Source organism: Quercus robur, chromosome 3, assembly GCF_932294415.1.
Source record: "Quercus robur chromosome 3, dhQueRobu3.1, whole genome shotgun sequence".
NCBI classification, from domain to species: domain Eukaryota; kingdom Viridiplantae; phylum Streptophyta; class Magnoliopsida; order Fagales; family Fagaceae; genus Quercus; species Quercus robur.
This window is the reverse complement of record NC_065536.1, coordinates 59,060,656-59,087,802: the sequence shown is the minus strand read 5'-3', so window position 1 is coordinate 59,087,802 and position 27,147 is coordinate 59,060,656. Positions and strand designations below refer to the sequence as shown.

At 34.7% G+C, this 27,147-nt stretch overlaps 2 protein-coding genes across 2 annotated transcripts; one reads left to right on the top strand and one right to left on the bottom strand.

Annotated features, from left to right (window-relative positions):
* Nucleotides 1-5,760: 5,760 nt before the first annotated feature.
* LOC126719863 (uncharacterized) lies at nt 5,761-6,210 on the bottom strand. Its single transcript, XM_050422371.1, has one exon. The coding sequence runs from the start codon at nt 6,208-6,210 to the stop codon at nt 5,761-5,763; it is 450 nt and encodes a 149-aa protein (XP_050278328.1).
* Nucleotides 6,211-17,740: 11,530 nt separating this feature from the next.
* Nucleotides 17,741-23,984, top strand: LOC126718608 (chaperone protein dnaJ 16). The gene is made up of 12 exons (XM_050420904.1): nt 17,741-18,162; nt 19,778-19,901; nt 20,117-20,199; nt 20,315-20,426; nt 20,571-20,675; nt 21,740-21,790; nt 22,427-22,516; nt 22,610-22,718; nt 22,825-22,973; nt 23,054-23,107; nt 23,235-23,452; nt 23,542-23,984. The coding sequence occupies exons 1-11, from the start codon at nt 18,023-18,025 to the stop codon at nt 23,445-23,447; spliced, it is 1,230 nt and encodes a 409-aa protein (XP_050276861.1). The 5' UTR covers nt 17,741-18,022; the 3' UTR covers nt 23,448-23,452; nt 23,542-23,984.
* Nucleotides 23,985-27,147: the final 3,163 nt, after the last annotated feature.

Sequence of the window (27,147 nt, the reverse complement as noted above, 5' to 3'; positions counted from 1 at the left end):
TTTGTTTGTGTGGATGTGTTTGGGTTAATTTTTTGTTGATTTTGGGAAAATTTTTTGTTGATTTTGGTTAATACTATGTGCTAGGGTGGTTATTCTGGCGCGCGCTTGTAATGATTGAGAGAAGTAGTTTGATGGAGAGAGAAAATAAAATAAAAAAATCATTTATACATGAATAGTAACCGTGTATATTTACACGGTTACTGTTCATTTGCACAGCCGGGTGTATATTTTGCACAATTTTACACCCACTGATGTGGGTGTTTTTTTGGCCAAAATGTATAAAAGGGGCTGTATTATGTATTTTGCAAGAGTATTCATAGACTGATGTGAATGCTCTTAGAAAGAAAGATAATGAAAACAGAAAACAGCATATGGAAGGGCTTGGTTTAAGCTGAGGTACACGTCAAATAGGTGTCACGTCTGTGTCTTTGTTTTTTGCATTGAGACAGAAGTGAGGTACATAGTGCTTGGTTAGGTATCTGGTCACCCTCTGTGCTTGGCCTTGGTCAATCTTAAAGACAAGAACAAGCCAGAACCTTTGAAGTTCATGTCAAAGCTTCACATAACAACAAAATTTGAGGTCTGTATCGTAATGTCGGCAAGGGTCATATTCTTTTCCCTTTATTTTATTTTCTTCTGATCTAAACAGAAACTCTGATGGATAGCCTTTTGTGTATAAGACGGATAGCTTTTTGTTTTTTTCTGTCATAAATTTAAAATAAAATAAAAAAATATTCTCAGAGTTAGTTTTTTTTTTTTTTTTTTCAATAATTTAAATTCTAGTTTTTTTTTGTCACATATTTAACATAAAAAAGAAAAAAGAAAAAAAAAAAAACCTACTAAAAACTGTGTATTTTGATAAAGACGGAAACTACAAAATACCCAAATAAACACTAGCAAAAAATTTACGAAGGTGCTAAGGAGAGGGAAATATAATAATAATAGAAGGTTGTGTGAATAAACTTGTTCAAAAGCCAAAAATGTTCTATTTCTTTTTTTAATGTAATCATATATTGTGTGGAGTCACATTGTTGGGGTAGAGAGTCTAGAGACTAGAGAAGAAAGAGGGAGGAAAATAAAATTAATAAGGGAAATGTAAGGAGAAAGAAATGACAAAGTGTAGCTACAAAATTGGTTGTAGCCTAAGGTTATAACCTTACTCAATATCTTTTTATTAAAAATGAATTTTGAGAATTCCACTATTGGATTACATCTTCTTCTTATATCCTCCATACTTGCAAAATTTCTAGAAAATTAAAGATCAATAGCTATGTCATCAATAAATTATCTAAATTGCTAGTTTTTGTAATTTAAAATTATGCATAAAATATAAACTTATAGATCATATAGTATATAATATTCGATTAATATAAAATTTAACATGTGTATTAAGAGTGTAAAAAACATGCAATTCAATGGTTAGATTATCAAAATATGTAATAATGTTTATTTTATTGAGTAAGGTTGTAGCTAAGGGTACAACTAATTTTATAACTAAATTTTGTCCAGAAAGAAAATGAAAAAGGGGTTTGGCTTACCTCTAGTATTTTTTTAACAGAAATCTCCTTTTGTTTTAAAGAGAAACTACCACATTACCCATCAACTAAATAAAAGGTGGAGATTAAAATTCACTACCACTTGTTATTGTGTATTTAAAATTCAATTAATGGCCTGTTTGGAAGTTTAAAAAATGAGGGGGAGTAGAGTAGAGAGAGGGAGAGTAATTCAATTACCTTTTGTAGTGGACCTTTTTGTAATACTGGGTTGGGCTTCCTCCTGTCGCACTAGGCCCAAGTTTCCTGGATAAAGGAGTTGGGACCGGTCTAATTACAACCCATCTTGGTCCGGCTTGTGCACGAACTACGCCCCGTTTGCCAGACTTTGATCACATACCCATGGCAAGCAAAGTCGCTACGGGGAGTGACAAAAACACCCCGTAAACAAAAAGTAAAGAAATAAATGGGGAAATAATAATAATAGGCTTGTTTGAATCAAAGAGGGGAAAATCAGTTTGCCATGCCTAGTAATGCTATGGAACTGACACCAAGAAGGGAAACCACTTCTTCAATGCGAATAATCTCCCCAGATGAAGAAATTAATTGCTTTGAGGGAATGAGCCTGGACGGTTTATGTCCAATGAGGATCCGTTGTCTTTGATAGAGAGCAGGGCTTTAGAGGGAGAAAGGAGACCAACCTATTGGTGCATGCCTGCCATTCTAAATTCTCTGTTTTTTCCTTTGTTTTTCTCTCTTCCTTTCTCAATGCTCACTCCTATGTTATAACTTTCTCCTAGAGACTACTATTACCGTGATTGTGATCATTTTTCTACTGTGTACGGTAATGGTCCTTTATATAGTGCCTGCCGTAACCGGATTTTACTATTTTAGCCTTTAACAACCTTTGTCTGGTTTGGGTGTCCTTACTGACCATTTACTGATTTGCCAGTCGCTCAGCCACCACCACTTACCTGTGCTGGCCGTGCCACCAGACAAAGAAGATTATTTTGTTTGTTTGCTTGCCGTGGCACTCTTATCTGCTACGGTGTGGATGCTCTCTCTCTCTTCCTATCCCTCATGGCATGCACCTAGTGGTCCTAGCTCATCCTTGCTTCCTTTGGGTGGTATGTCATCCTAGCAAGACATTTCCCCTAAAAGAGCCTGAGTAGAAACCCCAAAATAGGTTTTCCCCTTTCCCCACCGCCAGACCATGCTCTTTTACCTTTGACCCATGACCTTACCATCTCCTGTATTGCCCAAGTATAGGCTGGTGATGTCTAGGCCTTATGCGTGCTTCACTTCCATGTATATCTAAAATTTGCTTGCTGCTCATGTGTCTGCCATGGTCTGGAGGCTTGTCTGCACATTCTGCCGCCCACCCTTGGTTTCTTATGGCGTGAGCCATTTTCTGGCCTCTCATTCTTTAGGGCCTACTCCCTTCGAGGGCTGGGCTTTTGCTTGATTTTGGGCTTTTCCTCCTTCAACCCATTCTCTTGCTCTTTTTTGCAATCTTTGTATTTCCTACCGTACTGCTCTGCTATTCCTGCTGTGGTGTTATTTGACTCAAGCCTGTTGGGCCTCTTTGGACTTGTTGCTTATTCTTCTCTTAATAACTCAGTATAGTCATTTGGGCTTCTTGGTTACGTTGCTTGTGGGCTCCTGTGTCCCATTTTCCTTTTGGGCATCCTTGACCCATTTACTTTCCTTTGGCATTCTCGACCCTTTCTAGTCTTGTGTTCTCATGGGTTTTTACTAACTCCTTTGGACTTCCTTGGCCCAATTACTTTATCCTTCATCCTTAGGACTCATGGACTTTCCATCAACCCCTTACTTTCTTTACTTTCATTACTTCGAACCTGCTGTGGCCCATTCTCACTTTTCTACATCACGTACTATCTATGTGTTTGCTACTTCTCTCTTTTTGGGCTCCTTTAGGCCCGTCTGCTTCCTCAAGGCCCATTTGTTTATTCTGTGGGCTTGCGATCCATTATTCTTGCCGCTTAGACTTAATGATTTTTTTATCCACTTACTAACTCTTTTTTGCCCATGTTGCTGGGCTTTTTCTTTCTATTGGGCTTCCCAAAATGATCATCAACACCTTGTTTGGAAGTTTTTTAAGGAAGGAGGAGGAGGAGTTTCAACTACCTCTAACCTCTTATTTTTAATTTCCCCAAATTGGAGAGATTTGGAGGGAGAGTAGAGTAAATAAATTATTGACCAAATGAATTCTTCAAATTACCCTTTCTAAATTAACAAAATTACAAACTGATTATATAAAATAAACTATGTTATTTGTGTTTTATATTACAATCAATCCTCCTTTTGATTACTAAAAATTTCAATTCAAACCTAATAAAACGATTCGAATTTTATCCTATACTTTTCTAAACCAAACGGAGTGGTATCGAAGAGAGAGAGCATTGTGGCTGAGAAGCCCAGTCTTAGTGACTTTTCGATGGTACTCCTTTCAGAAGAAACCAGAACTAGCCCTACTCCGGAGCCCCTTTGGTTCGCTGTACCATCAACATATACTTTCCAGCATGTAGGCCCTTGCAGAGAGATTGTGCCAACTGATTTTCCATCCATGTCTTGTGTCTCTGCTACTTCTTCTAACGAGTGTTCAGTGAATTCAGCCATCAAATCTGCAAGGACCTAGCTATTGACGGAGGTACAAGGCATATACTTGATGTCAAAAGCCCCCAGAATCGCACCCCACTTAGCAATTCTCCCCGTATAATCAACACTCCGAAGTATGGATCTAAGCAGAAGCTGGGTTAGAACGATAACTGTATGTGCCTGGAAGTAATGAGGAAGCTTTCGTGTAGCATGAACTACCGCTAAAATGGCCTTCTCTAGTGGTAAATAACGGATCTCGGTTTCATGCAATGATTTGTTCACGTAATAAACTGGTTGTTGTATGCCACTATCCACTCATATTAACACTAGGCTTACTGCATGAAGGGCCACAACGATATAAGCGAACAAGACTTCATCGACCTCAGGACTGGACATGATCGGTGGTCGAGATAGATATTCTTTAAGTTGTTGGAAGGCCAAAGCGCACTTCTCGATCCACTCAAATCTTTTCCATTTATTCATTAGGAGGAAAAAGGGTTTGCACCTATCTGCTGACCGAGAAATAAAATGGTTCAAGGCAGTAATCATTCTGGTAAGCTTTTGGACCTCTTTGGGATTTCGAGGTGGTTATAGACTGTTGACAGCTTTGATTTGATCGGGACTGACCTCAATTCCCTTGTGGGTTACCATATAGCCAAGAATTTGCCTGCTTCTATCCCAAATGAACACTTGGAAGCGTTGAGGCTCAACTTGTGTTTCCTCAAAATTTCAAAGATATCTCCGAGGTCTCTCACGTGCTCGGACACCACCTTACTCTTCACTACCATGTTATCTATATAGACTTCAATGCTCTTACCCAACTGTGGCTCGAACATTATGGTCATCATCCTCTAATAGGTAGACCCTGCGTTTTTCAAACCAAAATGCATCACCTTGTAATGGTAGTTTCCAATGGAAGTGACAAAAGTTGTCTTTTCCTGGTCGTCTAGGGCTAGTGGTATCTGATGATATCCTTGAAAGGCATCTAAGAAGCTCATCCGAGAATGGCTCGTGGTTGCATCTACCAATCGATCTATCTGAGATATAGGGAAAGGATCTTTTAGGCAGGCTTTATTCAGATCCGTGAAGTCTACACAGACTCGCCACTTTCCGTTCTTCTTCTTTACCACCACAGTATTAGCCAACCATTCTGGTAAAAAACCTCCTTGATAGCCCCTGATCGCTTAAGCTTCATCACCTCGTCCTTAACAGCGTTGGCGTGCTCCTTGGATGGGCACTGAGGTAGTTGCTTTTTGGGAGTAATGGATGGGTTAACATTTAGATGATGACAGATGAAGTTAGGGTTAATCCCAGGGGCCTCGTAAGCGTCCCACGCAAATACGTCCACATTTTCTCTAAGAAACCCGATTAGCTCTTCTCTCTCTTGGGGAGGTAGCTCGGAGCCGACTTGAAAGAACTTCTCCGGATTATTGCCAACAGCAACCTTTTCTAGATCTTCGCACTTTGCTTCCTCGGTTGATCCATTATCGGGCAATACCGAAGTTTTTGATTGCCATAAGCCCCTTTTAGCAAAGGCCGAGGACTCAAAGTTGGGTCGGTGTAAGATGGCAGCCACCATACACTACCTAGCCATGGATTGATTCCCCACAATCTCTTTAACTTGGCCCTCCAACGGATATTTCACCTTCTAGTGCAGGGTAGAAGAGACAGTTTCTAAGGCATGAGGCCAAGGTCTAGCCACAATAGCTGTGTAGGGTGAATAAGCGTCCACCACAATGAAATCCACTTCCACCACGTCCGAATTGGTTTGTATAGGCAGTCTAATCTGGCCTCTTAAAGTAACAGTCTTTCCCTCGAAACTTACTATAGGGGAATCGTACGCCGTTAGGTCTTCGGGTTTTAAATTCAGCCCCTTGTACAGGTCGGGGTACATTATCTCCACAGCACTGCCCTGATCTACCAGTACTCTCTTCACATCATATCCCCCTATCTTGAGTGTGACAACCAGAGCATCGTCATGGGGTTGGATGGTTCCGATTTTATCTTTGTCCGAGAAGCCCAGCACCAGTGAGGCTTCTTTCCTGGCTCTTTTTGACTCCAAATTGTTGTCCTCAGTGGATAGCCAAGCCACAAACATCACTCTGGAGGGACACGAACCGATCCTTCCCGGAGCAGCATAAATGACATTTATCGTGCCTATAGAAGGTTTTAAGGAAGTGTCTCTCCGAGGCTCCGGATTCGCCTGGCTCTGTTGACCACTGGAATGATGCAAGAGGTGCTTTAATTTTCCTTCTCGGACCAGCTGGTCCAAGTGATTTCATAAGTTCCTACAGTCCTCTGTGGTATGCCCCGGTTCGTAGTGGTATTGGCAATATAGGTTCTGATTGCGTCTCATGGGGTCTTCTGCCATCTTATTTGGCCATTTGAAAAATGACTTGTTCTTGATTTTCTCCAGAATCTGGTGTACTGGCTCTCGGAACACAGCATTAACTGCCTGCGCATTGACAGATTCGAACTGCTCTGCAAAGTCTCTCCTCGGTTGGTTATTATTGTATCAGTCTGACCTGAAATCCCTCCTCTCCTGAGGGATAACCTTAACCTTTCCTTTCCCTTGTTGCTGGGCTTCCTCGACCCTTTTATATTTGTCAATTTCGTCCATGAGTTTGCGTACGCTGGTAACAGGCTTGCCAGTCAAAGATTTCCTCAAATCGTGCTCGATTGGGAGGTCGACCTTAAAAGTGCTGATGGCTACGTCATCAAAGTTGTCATCTATTTCGTTGAACATCTCCTAGTATCGGTCTGAGTACGATTTCAGAGTCTCCCCCTCTCGTATAGACAAAGACAGTAGAGAATCCAAAGGTTGAGGAACCCTGCTACACGTGATGAAGCGAGAGCCAAATGCTTGGGTGAGTTGCTTAAAGGAACCTATAGAATTTGGCTTCAAGCCATCAAACCATCTCATCGCCACTAGTCCCAAGCTGGACGGGAAGAACTTGCACATCAAAGTCTCGTTTTTGGAATGGACGGTCATCCTCTGATTAAACTAGCTCACATGTTCTACAGGGTCCGTTCGACCATTGTAAATGGTGAACGTAGGTTGATGGAATCGCTGAGGGAGCTTAGCCCCTTCTATCTTGCGTGTGAAGGGTGACTTAGAGATCTGATTCAAAGCCTTACTCATGGCATCGTTTCCTAGGCCTTTATAAGACGGGCTTTTGTGTCTGCATTTATGGTGGTGCTCTTCTTCATAAGCAAATGTTTCACTTGACGGAGTTCTTGACCTTTGCCTATAATTATCGTCCCTTTCATCATTAGAGGACATATCAAAACTGGAAGGGGATCGCTCCCGTTGCGCACGACGTAACTTCTTTTTTAAGTCATTAATCTCCCGCTGCATGGCTTTATTACTGTCTTGCTTTTGAGACACGTGACTTCCCACTTGAGAATGGCTTCTGCTTGTATGGGTATTATGCACATTACCCTTTTGATATCTCTCCCGATCTCTTTCCCGTTCAAGGTTAAGAAAATCGTCCTGCCGTTGAGAACTTGCAGACTCTGCTTGGTGTGGACCTGATCCCACCATGTTTAACCGTTGCACTCACTGATGCACAAGTTCTTCCCAGAGATGGCGCCAATTGTAGGGACACGATTTTGAAGACCAAGCCTAAAGGATAAGGGAGGTTAGTCTAATGAGCCCAATACAATAAATTTGTAGAGAGTGGGTCAAAGAACTAAGCCTAATGGATTGGACAACGGCTAATTTGGAGTTAGAAGATGGTCCAACAAGCACAGAAGACACTGAAATGAATATACTCAATGTCCGAGGAGGTAATTTCTTGTTCCAATTAGTTAAACAAGTCATAAGTGCAAGTTTGATTGTTACGATGTTCTTTGATTCTTTCTTCCCCCCCTTCCCTTGGGGTTTGCATTCTAATTTATACTACACATCCTCTTATCTCTGCCCTACACAAGTACGGCTGAGAGCTTATCCTTGAGATTGTCCCATCACTCTCCTCTAGAAGTCCTTGGGGATGGTTATAAGGCTAAGGGAATATTGTTTAGAGATCACTTCATTATTAATGCGGCCAGAGGGTTAGCTGCAGAGTATTACATGCGGTGGCAGCAGCAGCTTTCCCGGAGATACTTTTGGGGCTCCCAACCTTCTTGTACGTTCTTGGTGCATGTCTCTGTTGCTGGAGCTTCCTAGAAGGTCACCTTAATTATTCAGACCTACACCTGATCCGTGTTTAGCTTATCCGAGTAGACAATTCTCCTCGGATCATCCTCCCTTTTGTATATTGGATATAAGGTGTTGAGTCCAGCACCATTCATATCTATTTATTCCTCCTCGAACTGCCCATGCTTTCGGCCAAGGCCCAAGGCCCAATATTCAATTTGGGCCCTTGTCCTAACACATGCTATAGTCATAATTATTTAATCTAACAAATTAATCATAGACCAATGTTGTAAGTCTATTTTCAAATAAGGGTAAAATTTGGCTATTTAAATCATTTCCTCTCATTTCCATCCTAATTTTTCAAACATCCAAACAAGAGGAATGGCTAATTACTCCATTCCCCCTTGCTAATTTTAAAAACATCCAAACAAGGTGGAGGATAACTATTCCCCTTTACTCTCCTCCGTCTCTAAACTTCCAAACAAGCCATAAAAAAGTACCGGAGGTAAGGCAAACCCAATGAAAAGAAGCACTTATCTTGTATATGTTTGAAAATTGGAAGGAAATGAGAAAATATTCCCTTTGTTGGTTTGCAAAGGTCAAATGTGAGGGAAATAGAAAGAAAAATATGCCATGAATTTGAAAGAGGAATGAAAATTATGGGCAACAATGTAATTTTAAAGCAATGAAAAGTCAAATTTGTCCGACTTCAATTTTTTGATGCATTCTTTCTCTCCATTTCCGCCCAAAAGGGCGTATTGCAAAATGTGAGGTAGGTTGATTGGGATCCTATCTTTTCTTTTCCCTCACATAAACCAAAACTGATGATTTAGTATTTATATTAAAAAAATAAATTGTTAAAAATTTCATAAAGAAAATGATGATAGATAAGTTTTATTCTATGAAAATTGATCGTTATGTATAACTTTGATTGTAGATGCCAAGTTCTTTTTTTGGATTTTTTGTAGATGTTTATAGCAAACTAGAGAAACTTTGGTATATACATTAGAATCTAGCATGGTGTGATAAGTCCTTTTCAAAAGAGAAACTTTGGTATATACTTTAGAGTCTAGTATGGTGTGATAAGTCCTTTTCAAAGATTATTTTGTAAACATATTTATCCAAGTTATATGTATATAAGAAAGTGGTGTCCTAGTCTTTGACCAGACTATTCCTTCTTACCTATGAGACACACTAGAAATATTTATGAACTGATAGTGTGGTAGATTAAACTTGGGATCTTAGAGTTTACCAATGCCCACCACTCAGATACCCATAAGAGTAACATATGTATCAAAATTGATAACTCTTCTTACCCAAAAAAAAAAAAAAAAAATTGATAACTTTATATACAATATAAATTACAACTAGCTCTTGTCTATTATAAAAATTTATATTCTTTCTCATATATCAATTTTGTTATGGGCACAACTTTTTCCAAAGTTTGTTAAAGTGGTTGGTTGTAAGTGGTAGACAATCATTTTCACATGGATCTACAACTAACATTACTTTTATTTTCACCACTCATAATTTACCACTTCAACAAGTTGTGGAAAAAATTTCTCATTAAACTTTCTCTCTCTTTCTCTCTCAGTGTATATATATATATATATATATATATGTATTTTGAATTTATCTTGTCTAGTGTATCAATACCGTAATTTCACCTCCAAAGTTTCTAGTTTCAACTTTATTTTTCATGATTATATTTTCAACTCTTCTTGGTAGAGATTTTAACTTAATTTGAAAGGGAATCGCCATATAGAATTACGAAACTTCTAAGGATTGTGCCGGAGAAAAATGTTGACAATGATTAAACTGAGACAAAGATGTTTACCACAGACCTGAAGAGAAAGTGCATGTGAAACAGGATTTGGGCATGTGTATCAGATTTGAAGATAAAAGGGCGGATTGCGAAATGTGTGAGCTGGTTGATTGGGTTTCTATCTTTTTCTTTACCCTCACATAATCCAAAACTGATAATTTAGTGATTTATATTAAAAAATAAATTTTTAAAAATTTCATCAAGAAAATGATGATAGATAAGTTTTATTCTATGAAACTGATCATTATGCATAACTTTATTGGAGATGCCAAGTTATTTTTTTGGATTTTTTGTACATGTTTATAGCAAAATAGAAAAAAACAACTTTGGTATATTCATTAGAGTTTAGCATGATGTGATAAGTCCTTTTCAAAGATTATTTTGTAAACATATTTATCCAAGTTATATGTATGTAAGGAAGTGGTGTCTCAGCCTTTGGCCAGACTATTCCTTTTTACCCATGAGATACATTAGAAATTTTTATAAACTAATAATGTGGTAGATTAAACTTGGGACCTTGGAATTTACCAATGAGCCCACCACCCTGATATCCCATGGGGGTAACATATATATAACTCTTCTTACTAAAAGAAAAATAAATCGATAACTTTATATACAATATAAGTTATAACTAGCTTGTCTATCATAAAATTTATACTCTCTCTCTCTCTCTCTCTCATATATCAATTTTGTTACGGTCACAACTTTTTCCACAGTTTGTTGAAGTGGTCGGTAGTGAGTTGTAAACAATCATTTTCACATAAATCTAAAATTAATATTACTTCTATTTCAACCACTCACAATTTACCACTTTAACAAGTTGTGGAAAAAATTTGTCTATAAAATCTCTCTCTCTCTCTCTCTCTCTCTCTCTCTCTCTCTCTCTCTCTCTCTCTCTCTCTCTCTCTCTCAGTATATATATAGATATGTATATTGAATCTATCTTGTCTAGTGTATCAATATTGTAATTTCGCCTCCAAAATTTCTAGTTTCAACCTTATTTTCCATGATTATATTTTCAACTCTTCTTGGTAGAGATTTTAACTTAATTTGAAAGGGAATTGCCCTATTGAATTATGAAACTTCTAAGGATTGTGCTGCAGAAAAATGTTGACAATGATTAAGCTGAGACAAAGATGTTTACCAATTACCATAGACAGAGAAAGTGCTTGTGAAAGAAGATTTGGGCATGTGTATCAGATTTGAAGATAAATAAAACTTAGAAGAATTCCAAAGGTCCCTACACAGAGTGTGGACTTGGTGCCCAATCTAGCATCATCAAGCTGGCTTCTTTGTACAGATCTGGATAGTACCTTAGCTAGCACCCCTTTGAATATCATAACCAAATCAAAATGTGACTCTCACTCTAATTACTAATAATAATTTTGGTAAACTGCCAAATGTGCCAAGTTAAACATGATTATTTAAGTATCAATTTTTATAATTCTGATGCCCCTTTCTAAATCTCAATTTTATTGTAGGATGAGTCATTTCGGAAAATCCTAGACCTTTAATGGCAGATGGGTTAGGTAACCATATACATCCAATTCAATAACTATCAAAACAGCTTAGAGAAGAAGAAAAAAGTGAGCAATGCAAAACAAAAGCAAAACAAACAAAACACTAAATCCCAAAACAAGAGAGAGCAAGAGAGAAGGAGAGAAGGGAAAAAAGTACTTTTCTTAAGCCACAGGACAGAAGCAGGTTGAATTTCCATAACCAATAAACCGTACCTAAACCTCTTGTTTTTGAAAGATACAAACAAAGGTAGATAATACTTGGCCAAAACAAAATGAAGGTAGTAAATATTACGATGAGTTGCGTGTGTATTTGTTTGTCAAAAAATATTAAGATGATAAGAGATAATAAGAAGTTAGTGGCTAGGCTAGGATTTCATTTTAAAACGGGCAAATTCAAATAATAAAGCATATATATTAATAATTAAATTAATATTTAATTACTATAGTATGTTGGGAAAATATAATTAAGGCTATAAACTAAGCAAGTACTAAAAATTCAAGCATATTTAATTTTAGTATGAACATGAGCCAACTTAAGTTCATCATGAATAAGTTCAAGCTTGTTTATGAGATAGATGATTAACTTATTTTTTTCTTATACATAAAAAACACCACAACAATTTTTTTAAAACATATTATCAAATTCATACTAATAATTAATAATTAAATAATATTTGAAATTATATTGCTCGAGTAAATTAGATAAGATGATTTTTGTTTATGAACTTCTAGATTGATCAACATTGTATTGTTAAAAATTATAGATAATTTTTTACTATGGAATAAACATTTATTTATCAATATTCAATAAATTATAAATAAAAATTTGATATCTTATGAACATATTTATAAACTTACATAATCGAATATTAAACTTATATTAGTATGTTTTTATACATATAAACATATAATATTATGTATACTAATCTCATACTCACAAGTTTATTTGCAAACAAATTATTATATTTGAGCTTCATTCATTTACTAAATAAATAAATATAAAATTTTTTTCTAAATCAAACCGAAATTGTCCATTAATAGTTCGATGCATTTATTGCCATATATATAGGTTGTAATCATTTCGAATAATTACAACCTATGTTCGTGATAGGACAAAAGTATTCTCATAATTTCTTCAAAAGTAACCAAACTAGTTTTCAATGAAGGAACAAATTTAGACACATAATTAGGATATGATAACTCTAATATATGATACATGCATGGCACCTAATCAAACAATCAGCACCACTTCACTGCTTTAAATAACAACTGTGCAATAAGTACTGATAAGTTTAATCTTGAGAGAAATAAAACTTTTTACAAATCATAAAAAGGAATTCAATAATAAATTTTTTTTTTGAGAATCAATCAATAATAATAAATTATTTGAAAGACAACTTATTGCATATTGAGTAATTTACCTGTGTACTAACATTTATTCAATAATTAAAATCATAAAAAATATACCAAAAATTGCCAATAATAGTTTCTTTATAACTTTTCGTTTTAATGATGGTGAATTACCGTTGCTTTAACTTTTAAACTCTATCAATCTATAGGTTATTATTGTTTCTCAAAAAAAAAAAAAAAATCTCTATAGGTTATTATTAATTTTTAATCATTTAGCTCATAATTACATAAATATCTACATAAAAATAATTGTGCATGTAAGCCCAATCATCAATAAGTATGTCTTATGTTTTAAAAATGTGTATTACAGCTCATAATTTAGTTTTTATTTATTATTAATTCATTAATTTGTGTCTTTAAGGCACACATTACCGGTTTATAATAGATAGAACATGGATTTTTTTATAAAAAATAAAAAATAAAAATGATAATGCAAAATACATTTCAAGACTCTAATTTTACATTTGCTCAATTAAGTTCTTTAAGTTTCAATTAACATCTCTCTGTTGACTTTCGTTAAATGTTGCCATTAAGTGTCCAAATTTTCCTTTGTTTTAATGGTGCCATTTAATGGGAGTTGTCAGAGGGATCTTAATTGAATGAACTTGAAATTGAAATGACTCAATTGATTGAAAATAAAATTAGAGGATTGAAATGAATTTTAGTCAAATTTAAATTTAGAATTAGTAATTTACATTTTTTTTTTCTTCTTTTTATTTATTTATTATTATTTAAGGACAAACGGGACGAGTTGAGTTGGAGTAGTTATAGTTATTGATTGCGTACTTTCACTAACTGTGCTTAATTTAGATTCTGAAAACAAGCATGCAAAGTGCCAAACATGAAACACCCATGTCAACTGGAACCAATATTAAAACAACTATCTTCTCTGCTTGTCCAATGACGAGATCAGTGGAGCCAAATGTCTGATCAATGCATGGCACTAGTGAATATGGATAGACAAGGTACGTAAAAACTATAAAGCTCCAAAGTACGTACATAATTAATTTCCAATAGTATCATGGAAAGTTCGTTAATTTTTTTGTTGATAAAACCTTTTTTTTTTTTTTTACTCTTATGTTTTTATTAGGTCTTAAATACTAAATCTTCCTAATTAATTTGTAACAAGTGACAAACCTTCTTATAGTTAAGTACAAAACATAAAGTCAACATGTCTTTTCAATAATTAATCACATTATACGACTTCATTAATAAAATATTTATTTTATAAAGAAATATGATTATGATGACATTATCTTGAAAATGATAGAAAAAGATTTATCATTGTTTTAGTTTTTTTTTTTTATTATTAATTATAAATAGTTATGTTTAAAGAATGATAGGACGGGAATTCCTAATCCACTACTTCTATGCATGGGTAGACTAATATGTTCCTGAACTATATATGAGATTGATGCTCACTCTTTCTTTGTTTTTCTCTTTAATTTTTATCATACAATAAAAAGAGTCTTAAGAAACTAGGATGGAGGAGTCTTATAGCTCAATTAGTATTTAATATTTATTAGTGTTTTTAACGTAAACTTCCATGATTCAAAATTTTCTTCTTCCATTATATCCAACAAATAAGAAACAAGAAACGAGCACAAAACCAATAGACATTCATTCATTCATTTTCAAAATATGGCAAACATGATTCCTCTTCTCTTCTTTTTACTTGATTATTTTTGTCTGGAATTTCTATTCTCTTGAGTGAATGCTTAAAATACCTCATAATTAAAAATAAAGGCTTCGAAGCTTATAATTTTGGGGCTAGCAATTATAGATCCTCATACAAGGAGCTAGCATGCAATGGTTAGTTCTCTTTAATATTTGCATTTTTCCATGGTTTTGCATAACTACAAGAATTTTTCCACTTCTAAGATAAATTATCTCATTTGTGCTTAATAATATTTGTGAAAATACTGTGGACATAATATGACTATACAATTCTAGCATGTTGATGGATCATTATCCTAGTAAAGTGTAGCCACTTATACATATTTGTTTGCCAATTGATAATTCTGCTTAGGCCTCCTAAAAAGATTGTTTAGGCCAAGTAAAACCAATGTAACACAAATTAAGAGAAATTATTGTGTACTCCCGGACTATTATAAATGCATACTCCCTCCTCTCACATAAATGGTGGGTCTCACTAATTAAATTCATGGTGGGACCCACCATTCATGTGAGAGGAGGGAGTACGCATTTATAGTACTCCGAAAGTACCTAATAAATACGTACTCCCTCCTCTCACATAAATGCGTATTCTCTCTTCTCACATAAATGGTGGATCCCATTAATTAAATTCATTGTGGGACTCACCATTCATGTGAGAGGAGAGAGTACGCATTTATAGTATTCCGGGAGTACTTAATAATTTTCCCACAAATTAATTGGTTTCTTATTAATGCTCAAAGCTCGATTAGTGGATATATAAAGTTATATTTGCTGGACTTCCAGCATTATCTACTAATGTCTCCATTTTTTTTCCCTTTTACATTATTGACCAACTATTATCCTAATTTTTTTTTGAGATAATTAAATTATATATAAATATAAAATTATTCAGTATATTGAATAATATATCTCATGAAACGGTTTCATGAGACTCACATGTGTGAAACAAAAGCCACATATGTTGTAAAAAAGATATCTTAACATTCACACACAAACACTCCTTTTCTCTTGTCCAATCATGCACCAAATAGATGTCTCTTACAATGCCTTTCTAAAATTCAACACAAATTATATGCAATAATTAATAATTATTTTGTGCATTTGTCATATGCATACATAAGACGTATAATAAATACTTAACTGCTTATATATCATGACTATAATCACAGCATACATCACAAACCTTATTTCATAAGTAATATCCTCAAAAAGTCATCTACCTTTCATTTTCATTATTTTTTAACTTTGAAAAGTTGTTTTACTTTTTTTAAGCCAACAAATTGACAATTCTTAATCCCTAAGGAGTATACCATATACGTTTGAAAGAAGTTTTATTTGTTTGTTTGTTTGAAGTAGAAGTCAGTGAAACAAGTTTTAGTATTGAGTCATGAGTGTATTGGTTGATTCTTATAAAAAAGAAAAAAAAATCAGTAATTTTATGCTGGTATCAAGTGTGACACATCAAAAACAAGTTGTACCTATAAAATCACATAAATGAGAGTCCCAACAAAAAGCAAAGAACCTTGTCAAATAACAAAAGCAATCAATAATAATAATATTAATAATAATGTCATAAGTGTTTTGAGGTCAAGTTTCTCTCTCAGTCACAACCCCCACTGATTGCGATTGCAATGCCTTAGCTTTTTAGCATTGATTATGGCCAATCATCCAAACTCACAAACTTCTCAAGTTTTTTCCCACCGAACCCAATTATTTCGAAACCAAAACAAAAAGCAAAGTCTCTTCAATTTCAAACAAATCTGACACGCTTGCTAACATGAACTGCTATGCGTACTGCGCACCCCCCTTTTTCCATGGATCAGAATCCATTCCCGTTCCAGATAGGCAAATCGCATCAAACATACCCGTGCGTATTACGCACCCTCCTGCCTGCGTACTCTACCATAAAGCACATTCGTTTTCATCTTTTTTATTTATTTCTTTCTTTGTACAAACAAAGCACACCTTGAAGGCTTGAACTATAAATTACAATATAAATATATACACAATAGGTTAAAGCTTAGACAGAATTATCTGGTAAAGTTACCTTGACTTTAATTTTTGTTTTTTTTTTTTTTTAAAGGTGACACTGTCTGCAATTAATTAGTTAACAGAATCATGTTTTGAATTTAACGTATATGCACCTAAAAATCTAATAACTAAGTTTTGCCAAATATAATAAATTTCACAACTTTTTTAAGGTTGTAATTCATGTACAATAAAACTAATGTTAATGGTGATCCAGTAATGCTTCATTAATCTTAAGATGACACCTCAAATGTTATTAAAAAATTGTGAAATTTATTAAATTTGTAATATTGTTAAATATATTTATAATACCAAATTAAACCCCATATCTTTACAAGATTTAAATAAAATAATATTTTAAAACATGTTTAATTCAAATGATAACCCATTTTAAGAGGATAACCAAATGAACAACACATAAGTACTATATCTAAATTTTGTTTTTTCTATTATAAATGAAAATGATTTTATTATAAACCACACATACCCTATATCTTAAAATGTGTTCTCATTTTTATCTAGTATATTGAAGCACAAAAACATTATTTAGTAATTAAAAGGTATGTGAATCGATTTGAAATATCTCGTAGATATCATATATCCAACCTATGCATCATCACCCTTTAAACATTGCATACAACACTATAAAAAGAAATTGGATATACCATATAAATGCATAAAATAATTATAGTTATTCTGTCCCAAAAATAGAAAATTTCGTGGAAAAGACAAGACAATCTTCATAACTAGAGTATTCCAGCTTAACACAGTTAAGTCTAATTGTATGTCGAGTTCATGACTCGAATATTCCAGCTTGACATTGTTAAATTTGATTATATGAATGGTGTTTACTGAGAGGAGTTTATCTTATTGCCATTTTGACATATATTTACTCCAAATTTGAATATCTTAAAAAAAAAATTTTAAAATTTTATTTTAAAAAAATAATTTTTTTTTTAGTAATTTACTCTTTTTGTATTGAAAAGGTGGGAATATATAATATTAAAAAATAGTATACAAAAACAAACAGCTAATTTGTAAAATTCCCCTCCAATTTCTCTTCTCGTCCTCTTTGTCTCTTTCTTTCTTTCAGAGCGAGCTCCAGCTTGGAGGGGTTCATGGAGTCTCTCTCTCTCTCCTCGCAAGCCATGGCCCAGTGGTCCTCAAGCTTCAGATAAAAATGATAGAAAAATTCACAACTGTTACTCTTCTCAGCTCTTGAATTTCCGTGAGCTCAAATTTTTTTTCTTTTGTGTTTTTTTGCGTGTTGTGGAGGAAAAGAAGCATTTCTAGGGTTTTTGTGTGAAAAAGAATGCCGGCGAACCGATCGAAATCTGAGAAGCACGATGCGGCGGCGAAGCCGGTCCGGCGAGACCCGTACGAAGTGCTCGGTGTCTCCAAGAACTCCGCGGATCAGGAAATCAAAAGCGCTTATCGAAGAATGGCTCTCAAGTATGCTTCAATTTCTGTGTTTTCAACTCGTGTTTTTAGCTCATGAAGCATTATTTCTCAGTTTGTGTTTGTGTTTGTGTTTTTTTTTTTTTTTTTTTTTTTTGAATTTGATATAAGTTCATGTGTAATTTCTTTGAAATTTTGAGATATTTGAATGTTGAATATTATGTAATTACTAGAATTTCAATTTTAGCTCGGTTTTTAGCACGCGGTGAGTGTAGAGAGAGAGAGAGAGAGAGAGAGAGTCAACAAGGACTATGCAGCTAGTGATAGCTATTCAAAGCAGTAGCTCTGTGCGAGTGATGCTGGATTTTTTATGCTTGTACGGTGGATATGGTAGTTTTTGTGGTGCCTCTTGTGGTTGCGAGTGAGGTAAATCTAAAAGCTAAACAAGGGTTTGTTAATATTGTTTAGGAGTGTGGAAGACTACACGTAAAGACGGCCAATCTTGCAGTATCTGTTGGGGGTTGTGGGGCGTGAACGGGAAGCCTTTATTCGGTTCAAGTAACACTTGGTTCCTTGTAGTTGTCAACTGCCACTTGTTGTGTTTATATTGTGAAAGAGAGAGAGAGAGCATATAATGGTGAAGGACTGAAACAAGCAAGGGACTCGAGATTTTGTGTTAGGAAGAATGTAGACATTGACACAGTGGATCTTGGGGTCCCATTTTCTTGGGGGAGGATGCAGGGGATGGGAATGAGAAGGGAAGCTCGATTTCACAAATTACGAAGAGTTTTTTCTCTTACTTGTCTTTAACTTGATTAGGGATGCTTGATCAGAAAAGAAGTAGTTGATACATGAGCAAACCACAATCAGAAACGTTTTCTTGAGGATGCATGGTGCAAAACCTCAAATTCATTGTGCCTTTTCCTCGTGTAATAGTGGAAATGAATGTCAAGTAGTGTGAACTGATTATAAATGGAAGTACTGGAATACAGTGTGAAGCTCTAAGTACTTGGGTTCATGTTCATGTGAAGGTTTATCAGTAAGTCTTGTGTCTATATAACCTCCAATAATGTTTCATGTGTGTTTATATGTGTAAGATGATGTGCAAAACATCTGTGCTTTCATTTATACTGGAGTATGCAAATAAGAAGCAAACAATTGAAAATATCACAAAGCACATAATCAATGTGGGTCCTTAACTCCCTTATATTTGTCCTACAATGGTTTTATTTATTTATTTTGTTCTTATTTTTGAAAAGTTAGAGAGAACCCACCCAGATGGAAAAGAATACATGTGCTGACCCTGACCCCAAAATTTTTAAGAATGAGGCTTCATTGTTGTTGTTGTGGAGAGAACCTGCTAAACAACACACTCCCTTATGAAACATCTACATTTTGTGCTCAACATGAGTGCTTTGCAAATTTTGGAGAGTCATTCGAACGGTAAATTTATTGGTGTCTGAAGTTTTCCTCTTGAAGTCAATGGGCTTTTGGCCAAAGTTTTATCCTAAGGTGGATTCCGTTGATTTTTAACTAATGGTATTGGGTTATATACTTATATTTCATGTCCTCTACGTTTTGTGTTGCCATTATTTTTGCTAATATTATTCCATGGTTCCATATCAAGCTGACTTAGATTATCAAAGATACTAAAGTTGTACTATTTCAGGTACCATCCTGACAAGAATGCAAATGATCCTAAAGCAGCTGATATGTTTAAGGAGGTCACCTTTTCCTATAATATCTTGTCTGACCCAGACAAGCGGCGTCAGTATGACACAGCCGGTTTTGAGGTGAGATATTAATGCTAGTTTTCAAAAATGTTAATTCTATGTGGTTCATTAAAATCGCTTGTGTTCCTGCTAGAGATGCGACTTTTAATTCTTTGGTCCACCTTTTATTCCAAAAATTCATTATGCATGCAATCATTAAAATTCTGAGAATCCATTTTATTCTTGGCTTAATATTCAAAACTTATGTGGAACATGGTTTCTTGTTCTTTGTCTAGGCTGTTGAATCAGAAAGCCAAGAATTGGAGCTAGACCTTTCAAGTTTAGGAACTGTGAACACCATGTTTGCCGCACTTTTTAGGTGAGTTTTGCATTTTTCATATTTCATATATTTTTAATTGTGAAAAAAAAAAATTTCATTGATTTTAACGATTTCTATGTGTTAATTTTCATTTTTACTATTTTCTAAATAACAGTAAACTTGGTGTGCCAATCAAGACCACTGTATCAGCAACAGTCTTAGAGGAGGCACTTAATAATTTAGTCACTGTTCTTCCACTACCAATGGGGCAACCTATATCTAAGAAGGTGAGTCATTCTTATTCCAGTTGAGCCTTCATTTTTTTTTTTTCGTGGTGTGCTGATCTGAATTATTATTATTATTTTTTAATTAACAGGTTGAGAAGCAGTGTCCTGATTTTAATTTTTTGTTTTTAATTTCTTAACTAACAGGTTGAGAAGCAATGTGCTCACTTCTATTCTGTCAGGATAACAGAAGAGGAAGCACGATCTGGATTTGTATGTCGAGTGCAATCGTCTGACAAAAGCAAGTTCAAGGTGATAAACCTCTGGCACACATGCATTGGAAACTACATCTATTTAAAAATTTTATCCCTGCTTTTAAGGTTTTCTTTCTAGTCTTCTGAAGCTAAATATCTCTGTTGTGGTTAAGATTACATATGTAACAGAAGTCAAAATGGTTTGCTTGGTGTATTTTTCAGAACATGAGATTACATTATTTCAAACATATCAAAGCTCAGCAATTTCTATATTTATCTTAAATCTATGTCAATGTTTTATTATTGATAATATTAACTTCTATATTTACAAATGATCCTTTACTTGTTATTCTCTCCCTCTCTCTGATTTTTGGCTTTCCTAAATGATCAAGCTGTACATGGTGTACTTTCCTTGTTGCTTGCTGATAGACCACTTAAGATCACAGCCTCAGACTAGACTATTGATTTCCTAGTCTGTGTTGAAGATTGAGCTGTATCTGTTCCATCTCTTAAGTCTTTCAAGAATGAACTTAAAAGACAATAAGTTTTGGGTCTGGTCAGTTGTTCCACAAATGAGCCTGCAGCCAGTCTATTTATGTCATTATGACCAGTTACTCTGCTTTAAATTACTAAAGAAGTAGTGCCTGGATTACAGCATTAAAATACAAAGTTCAATCTTTCAGCTTGTGAGACGAATGTTGGGGACATGTATTTCCCTATTTCTCACACAGGTGAGTTGGCGCTATTGTTATCCCTTTGTCATGATTTTTAAACATGTACAATGATCTGGGAATTTCTTCTTTCAGCACCTCAGAAAATAATCAAATTTTGGAGGTCCTTTCCTGATTAGATTGTGCAGTGTGTATGACTTAGTTTCTCCTAAGTTCGATAAATTAAACCTTAAAAATCTTAGATTGTATAATTTTTATTTTATTTTAAATTTGTTTCAATCATTGACTTCAGAATATCATAGCCTATTTTCTTTGTTTGAATTTTATAAAATACATATATGTACAATTTACTTAGTATTTAGGAAAAACCATACATGTTGAGTAATTGCCTAAATAACAGTACTTTCTTTCATGGATAATCACCATTACCTAATATATTAGCCTCTTGCAGTTGTTGTATTTTGATCGGGAAGAGAATAACGGCTTAAGCCTAGCGCTGCAGGTATCACGCATCTTCTCCTTTCATTTGAGTTGGTTATGAATCATTCTCGTAATTAGGACTCTCCATCCTAATGAGCATGGAAGTAGAGTAAAATGGTTGCTAGATGAATAGAATTGAACTATTATGATTTTAATGGCTTGATTTCAATCTTTTGGTTTTACAAGATCACATGCTTGTGTCTCATTGTTTCTGTGTAAACATAAGTTTCATCCAAATTTATGGTTCACAACTCTTGCAAATGTAGACTTTGTTTTCTCTTTAAATTTTATTGAATTTTTTTGAATAAATAACTGCATTAGTCTTGCTTTTTTCTTGAAATACTTAATCTAGCACAGAATGTTAGCATTTAATCAAAAGTTTTGAGAGATGGCGATGAGGAGCTGAGTTACAGTGCCTTGTATTCAGCGGTAGCACTGCTGTATATTCACTCATGCACACACATTGTAGGGTAACAACTATCGTGTCATTTTGGGGGATCTTTGATAATTCTTTGCAACATTAAGTGTCATACTGTTACATGTGTCTTTTAGGACCTTACTTCTTATTAGCATCTTCTGATGCCATTTCTACTGAATATCATGCATAACATTCTATTGGTTTTGTTCAAGTTGCTTATACAAAATGTATTTCCTGTAGGAGGACAGTGCCAAAACAGGGAAGGTCACATCTGCTGGAATGTACTTTCTTGGTTTTCCTGTTTATCGGTTGGATCAAACAATGAATTCGGTGCGCTGATGATATTACAATAATATATTATTCAACTTCCAGTTTGGCTTGTCAATTCTTTTTATCTAATTTTTAGAATTGTTGTGGCACCAGGTGGCTGCTTCAAAAGATCCAGATGCTGCCTTCTTCAAAAAGTTGGATGGATTTCAGCCATGTGAAATAACTGAATTGAAGGCTGGCGACCATGTCTTTGCTGTTTATGGTCAGTAATTGACAAGTAACCAGTTAGATTTTATTATGTTTATCAATTACATAGGTATTTGGTTGAACCTGATGACCACCTTCATCTTCTGGCAAATTTATTCAAGGTGACAACTTTTTTAGAAGTGCAAGCTACACAATAGAGGCTCTCTGTGCTGCACCTTTTAAAGAAGAAAAGGAGTATCTTAGAGCTGTAGAAACTCAAATTCTAACAAAAAGAGTGGAAATATCAAAGTTTGAAACTGAATACCGAGAGGTCTGGACTTTGACATAATCAGTGCTTATGGCCTTATAAATACTTATCTTTTTCTGAATTTTCACATCAAGTTTTGACAGGTTTTGGCACAATTTACAGAGATGACCAATAGATATGCACAGGAAATGCAAGCAGTGAGTTATTGTGAAAACTTGTTGCCTAATTAGTTTTACATGGGGAAATGATGTTTTAGTACATTGATAGTTTATAAGATGCACTGATCGAGTTTTTCTTGACTCTTGATGTATGTTTGTTTTGCAGATTGATGAGCTTCTTAAGCAACGGAATGAAATACATGCATCGTACACAAGTGCTCCTCCAATGAAGCGGAGTAGGAGCAAGAGCAGAGGTTCCTTCAAGGAGGCCAAAGAAGATGGCCCAGTGAAAGACAAGAAATCTACAATGAGGGATCGGCCTAAGAAGAAGAAATGGTACAATATCCACTTGAAGGTTGAAAAGAGAAAACCTTGCTGAAGAGGGTGAGAATTGTGGCATATACTTTCCTTGTTATCTGTCTTTCCATTTTGACAATGGTTTACTGTAGAAATAAATTACTCTGATGTTACAGGGAACCTAAATCAGGTAGCGTGCACTCATTTTTTTTTGTTGCATTCGCTTGGCATCTTGTGAACAAAGTAGGAGGCTAAGCATTGCTGCAAGAGTGTTGATCAATGATGATTCTGGTGGAATGTTTCCATTTCTCTAGCATGCTGAGGATGACAACATCTCATTGTTATTGTAGAATTCTTTTTTTTCCCTCATTGCCTTGGTCGTTCTCTTGTTCTTTTTCGTCAGTATCTTCGACCAGCATACCTGTAAATTGCATAATCTTATTCATGAAGTTCAGTTCAACAACTTGTAGCATGGGGTGTATTTTTGGATTAAAAAAAAATGAAAATATGGCAAGACATTTCCTGATGCTTGAAAATCCCAGTTAGTAAGATATTGGATTTCATTCGTCTTCCCTCAACGTGTGGGGGTTAATTTACTGTACTTGCTTTTTCTTGTTCAGGTTCTGTGGCCCTTCAGTTAAGGTTTGATGGCTGTTTATTTTGTGGTTTCAGAAATTTTGTGACCTGGTTTACAAACACCACAATCTATTGGCTTGAATCATGATTTCAGTAACATGACCTGCTTAGAACTATAATGCATGGTGGCTGGGCTCTTGTAATCCAAACGTGTTCCAAACTCATACTGGTCGAATGATCCTACCTGCAAGGTAGCTGCTTGATTTTTTTTTTTTTTTTTTTAATAAGCCAAAAAATTATCAACTTGGGGTTCATCACTTTATGTACCAAAACATGAAAATAGATACCAATGGCCGGTTTGGAGGGAGGGGGAGAGAAAGGAAGTAGAGTAGAGTTAGTTGGAAATTAAGCCTACTCACAATTTTTGGCCAACTCTATTCTACTTCACCTTCATTCAAACTGGCTATAAAGCTTCTCTCTCCAGAAGGCTAGAAACTACAGTTTTGTCGGTAATATACTCAGTTCTGCTCTGTGCACAAATTTGGAATTTCTCAAGAAATTGGCCATTATGTTGTTGGAATCAAAGGCACAAGCCTCCTGCAATGTCTCAAATTTTTGCAAAATTTATGGCCAGAAAACATCAAAATATGACAGTTTTTGTTGCATTGTATCTTTTTTCCTCAACTTATTATGAGTGGGGGAAAGGAGAATTCTCCTCATAAGGGAGATTGAACTGTGTCATATTGAAATATAAAACTTTTGATATGATCTCAAATTAGTCTTTTACGTGGCTGGTAGTCATTTTACAATATCAGGATATGTTTTTCATGAAATTGTAATTTGCTTTTAACAAGCTATCGTAAAACAGTCGTACAACTAATCATTTTCTCATATGCATTGTTTTTTGGCTGAAAAGTAGTGCTCTTCATACCATATGTACACAAAATCCACAAAATTGGAGCGCAAAACTTGTTGCCTAACTTGAGAAAAATGTTAGAATTGAGAATTTGGTATAAAAAGACTTATTTATAACAAGATAGCAACATGGTTTTTCCAAATAAAAGGGTTAGAATCAATATATATATATATATATATATATATATATGTATATGTGGCGACCAAAAACTTTGTTCTCAATTTGTATTTGGGCCCCAATTTATTTATGTGTGGGATGTGTCACGATGCTACAAACTAGGTTCTAAACTTCGCCTTGCTTGAATCCTCAGGAATCCTCACGACTTCAGAGGACTTCCTTGGAACTTGTTCCGGATGTCAATTAGTGTTTGGCAGTGAACTCCCCAAAGTTATTAAACAATGTTTGGTTTTGACTTCAAATGGTTGTTCTCCCTCGGTCTTTCCTTTGGCTGACTTGTCGGTGTTGGGCCCAACTTAGCCCAAGTGTAACTCTATTTTACCAAGGACTTGCCCATTTTGTTAGCAAGCTAATCCCATCTCCTTTGTATCTAACTTTAGCCATATGGGCCGACCACATTGTAACGGGCCTTAGCCTCATGGGCCCCTCTTTTTGTTGGGCTTTGGTGACATGGGCCATTCACGGTTTAGGGGCCCGAGCCCCTACAATATATATATATATATATATATATAGAAAACCACATTCTTTGAGATTTTCTTTATACATCAATTATTTATATTAGAGAATTTAAATGATTATATATATAAGAAATATTTTTATTTGTAATTATAAATTGATTTAAAATATGACATTCTTCCTTATATGAGAAAGTATTTTTATTTATAATAATAATAATAGATTTAAAATGTTTAGTCGTTTTGGCAACAATTGACACAAAGGTCATAAAAAAATTAAATATTTGTGAATTCACCAAAATTAGTCCTAATTAACCATTTAGATTTCTTAACTTCTTTTAGTGATATAATGAATGTCAATTCGAGTTAGCGTGTTGTATTCATGTCGTGTTGAGATAAGAGTATTTGACTAAATAGCTCAACCTGAACCCGACCCATTTAATAATTGTGTCATGACCCTTCAACCCTAACCTGACATGTTAATAAAGTGGATTGACATGACCCGACTCACTTGACATGTTTAATAAACGGGTCATATTAGGTTAACACAAATGTGACACAACCCATTTCAACCCACTAAATATTAAGTATAATATCTATATAGAAAAAATTTATTTACATCCCAAAAGTAATGCATACACTTCAAGTCTTCAACTTACATTCAAAATAATATAGTTCAACAAAAATATAACATCCGTATAGAAATACATTCTTTACACTCCAAAAGAAGTGCATATAATTCAACCCAAATTCAAAATAACACAGTAGGGTTTGTAGGGTTTAGAGATCTAGGGTTTGTAAAATTTCAATTTACAATTATTTCACTTATAAGTTTTGTAATTACTCACTTTTCTTTCTAAGTTTAAAATATAGGTTGGATATAAAAGGTATTTGAAAAATTTTAAATAAAATAAATATTTATTTATTATACGAGTTAAATGGGTTGTGTTACATGTGTCATTTCGAGTTGACACAAATAAATTGGCATATCAAATGTGTCTACTGCGGGCAATGTTATTAAACCCGGCTCGGCTTGGCCAGTTAGACTAATAACTCAGTGACCTAGCACATAGACAAGTCCGAGTCATCAATTAGATTGAATGTGCACAAAACCTAGTCAAAACCGATAAAACTCAGCGGGTTTTAAGCAAACTGTGTGACCTAGCTGGGTTTGTAAATTGTGCAAAATTACATTAATAAGTCCATCCCATTGACTTCTTTATTGTTTAATGTGTGATAATATGGTAATTTAAATAAGAGAAAACTTAAAGAAATATAAAAAAATGCATCGTTTTCTCACTTCTCTGTTGACTCACACTATTCTACCCGTCACTTTTTACTATTTCAATTCCCCAAACTTGCAAATGTGCATCAATTTTCTACTATGAACATATCACTTTTTAGTTTCACGTGGCTAGTTAGCACATAAATATAAGTATACCAGTATATGTTATCTTATACTACTATTTAAGGGGCTTCTTCGATTTGGGATTCGAATTTTTTTATATTAAAAAATGCCCTTGCACTTCTATGTTTAAAGAGACAAAACTAAATGACAATTCAGTAAGAATACAACTCTAACTCCTACTAAAATATTGCTTAAAAAATAAGGTCACTCTTCTGTTAATTTTCAAATTGTTTTATCCACTTATAAATTA

Coding starts and splice junctions, on each gene's coding strand:
- LOC126719863 (XM_050422371.1), bottom strand. CDS start 6,210: ATGTTTGTGGCTTGGCTATCCACTGAGGACAACAATTTGGAGTCAAAA.
- LOC126718608 (XM_050420904.1), top strand. CDS start 18,023: ATGCCGGCGAACCGATCGAAATCTGAGAAGCACGATGCGGCGGCGAAG. Junction 20,200..20,314: donor ATGTTTGCCGCACTTTTTAG/GTGAGTTTTGCA, acceptor TCTAAATAACAG/TAAACTTGGTGTGCCAATCA. Junction 20,427..20,570: donor GGCAACCTATATCTAAGAAG/GTGAGTCATTCT, acceptor CTTAACTAACAG/GTTGAGAAGCAATGTGCTCA.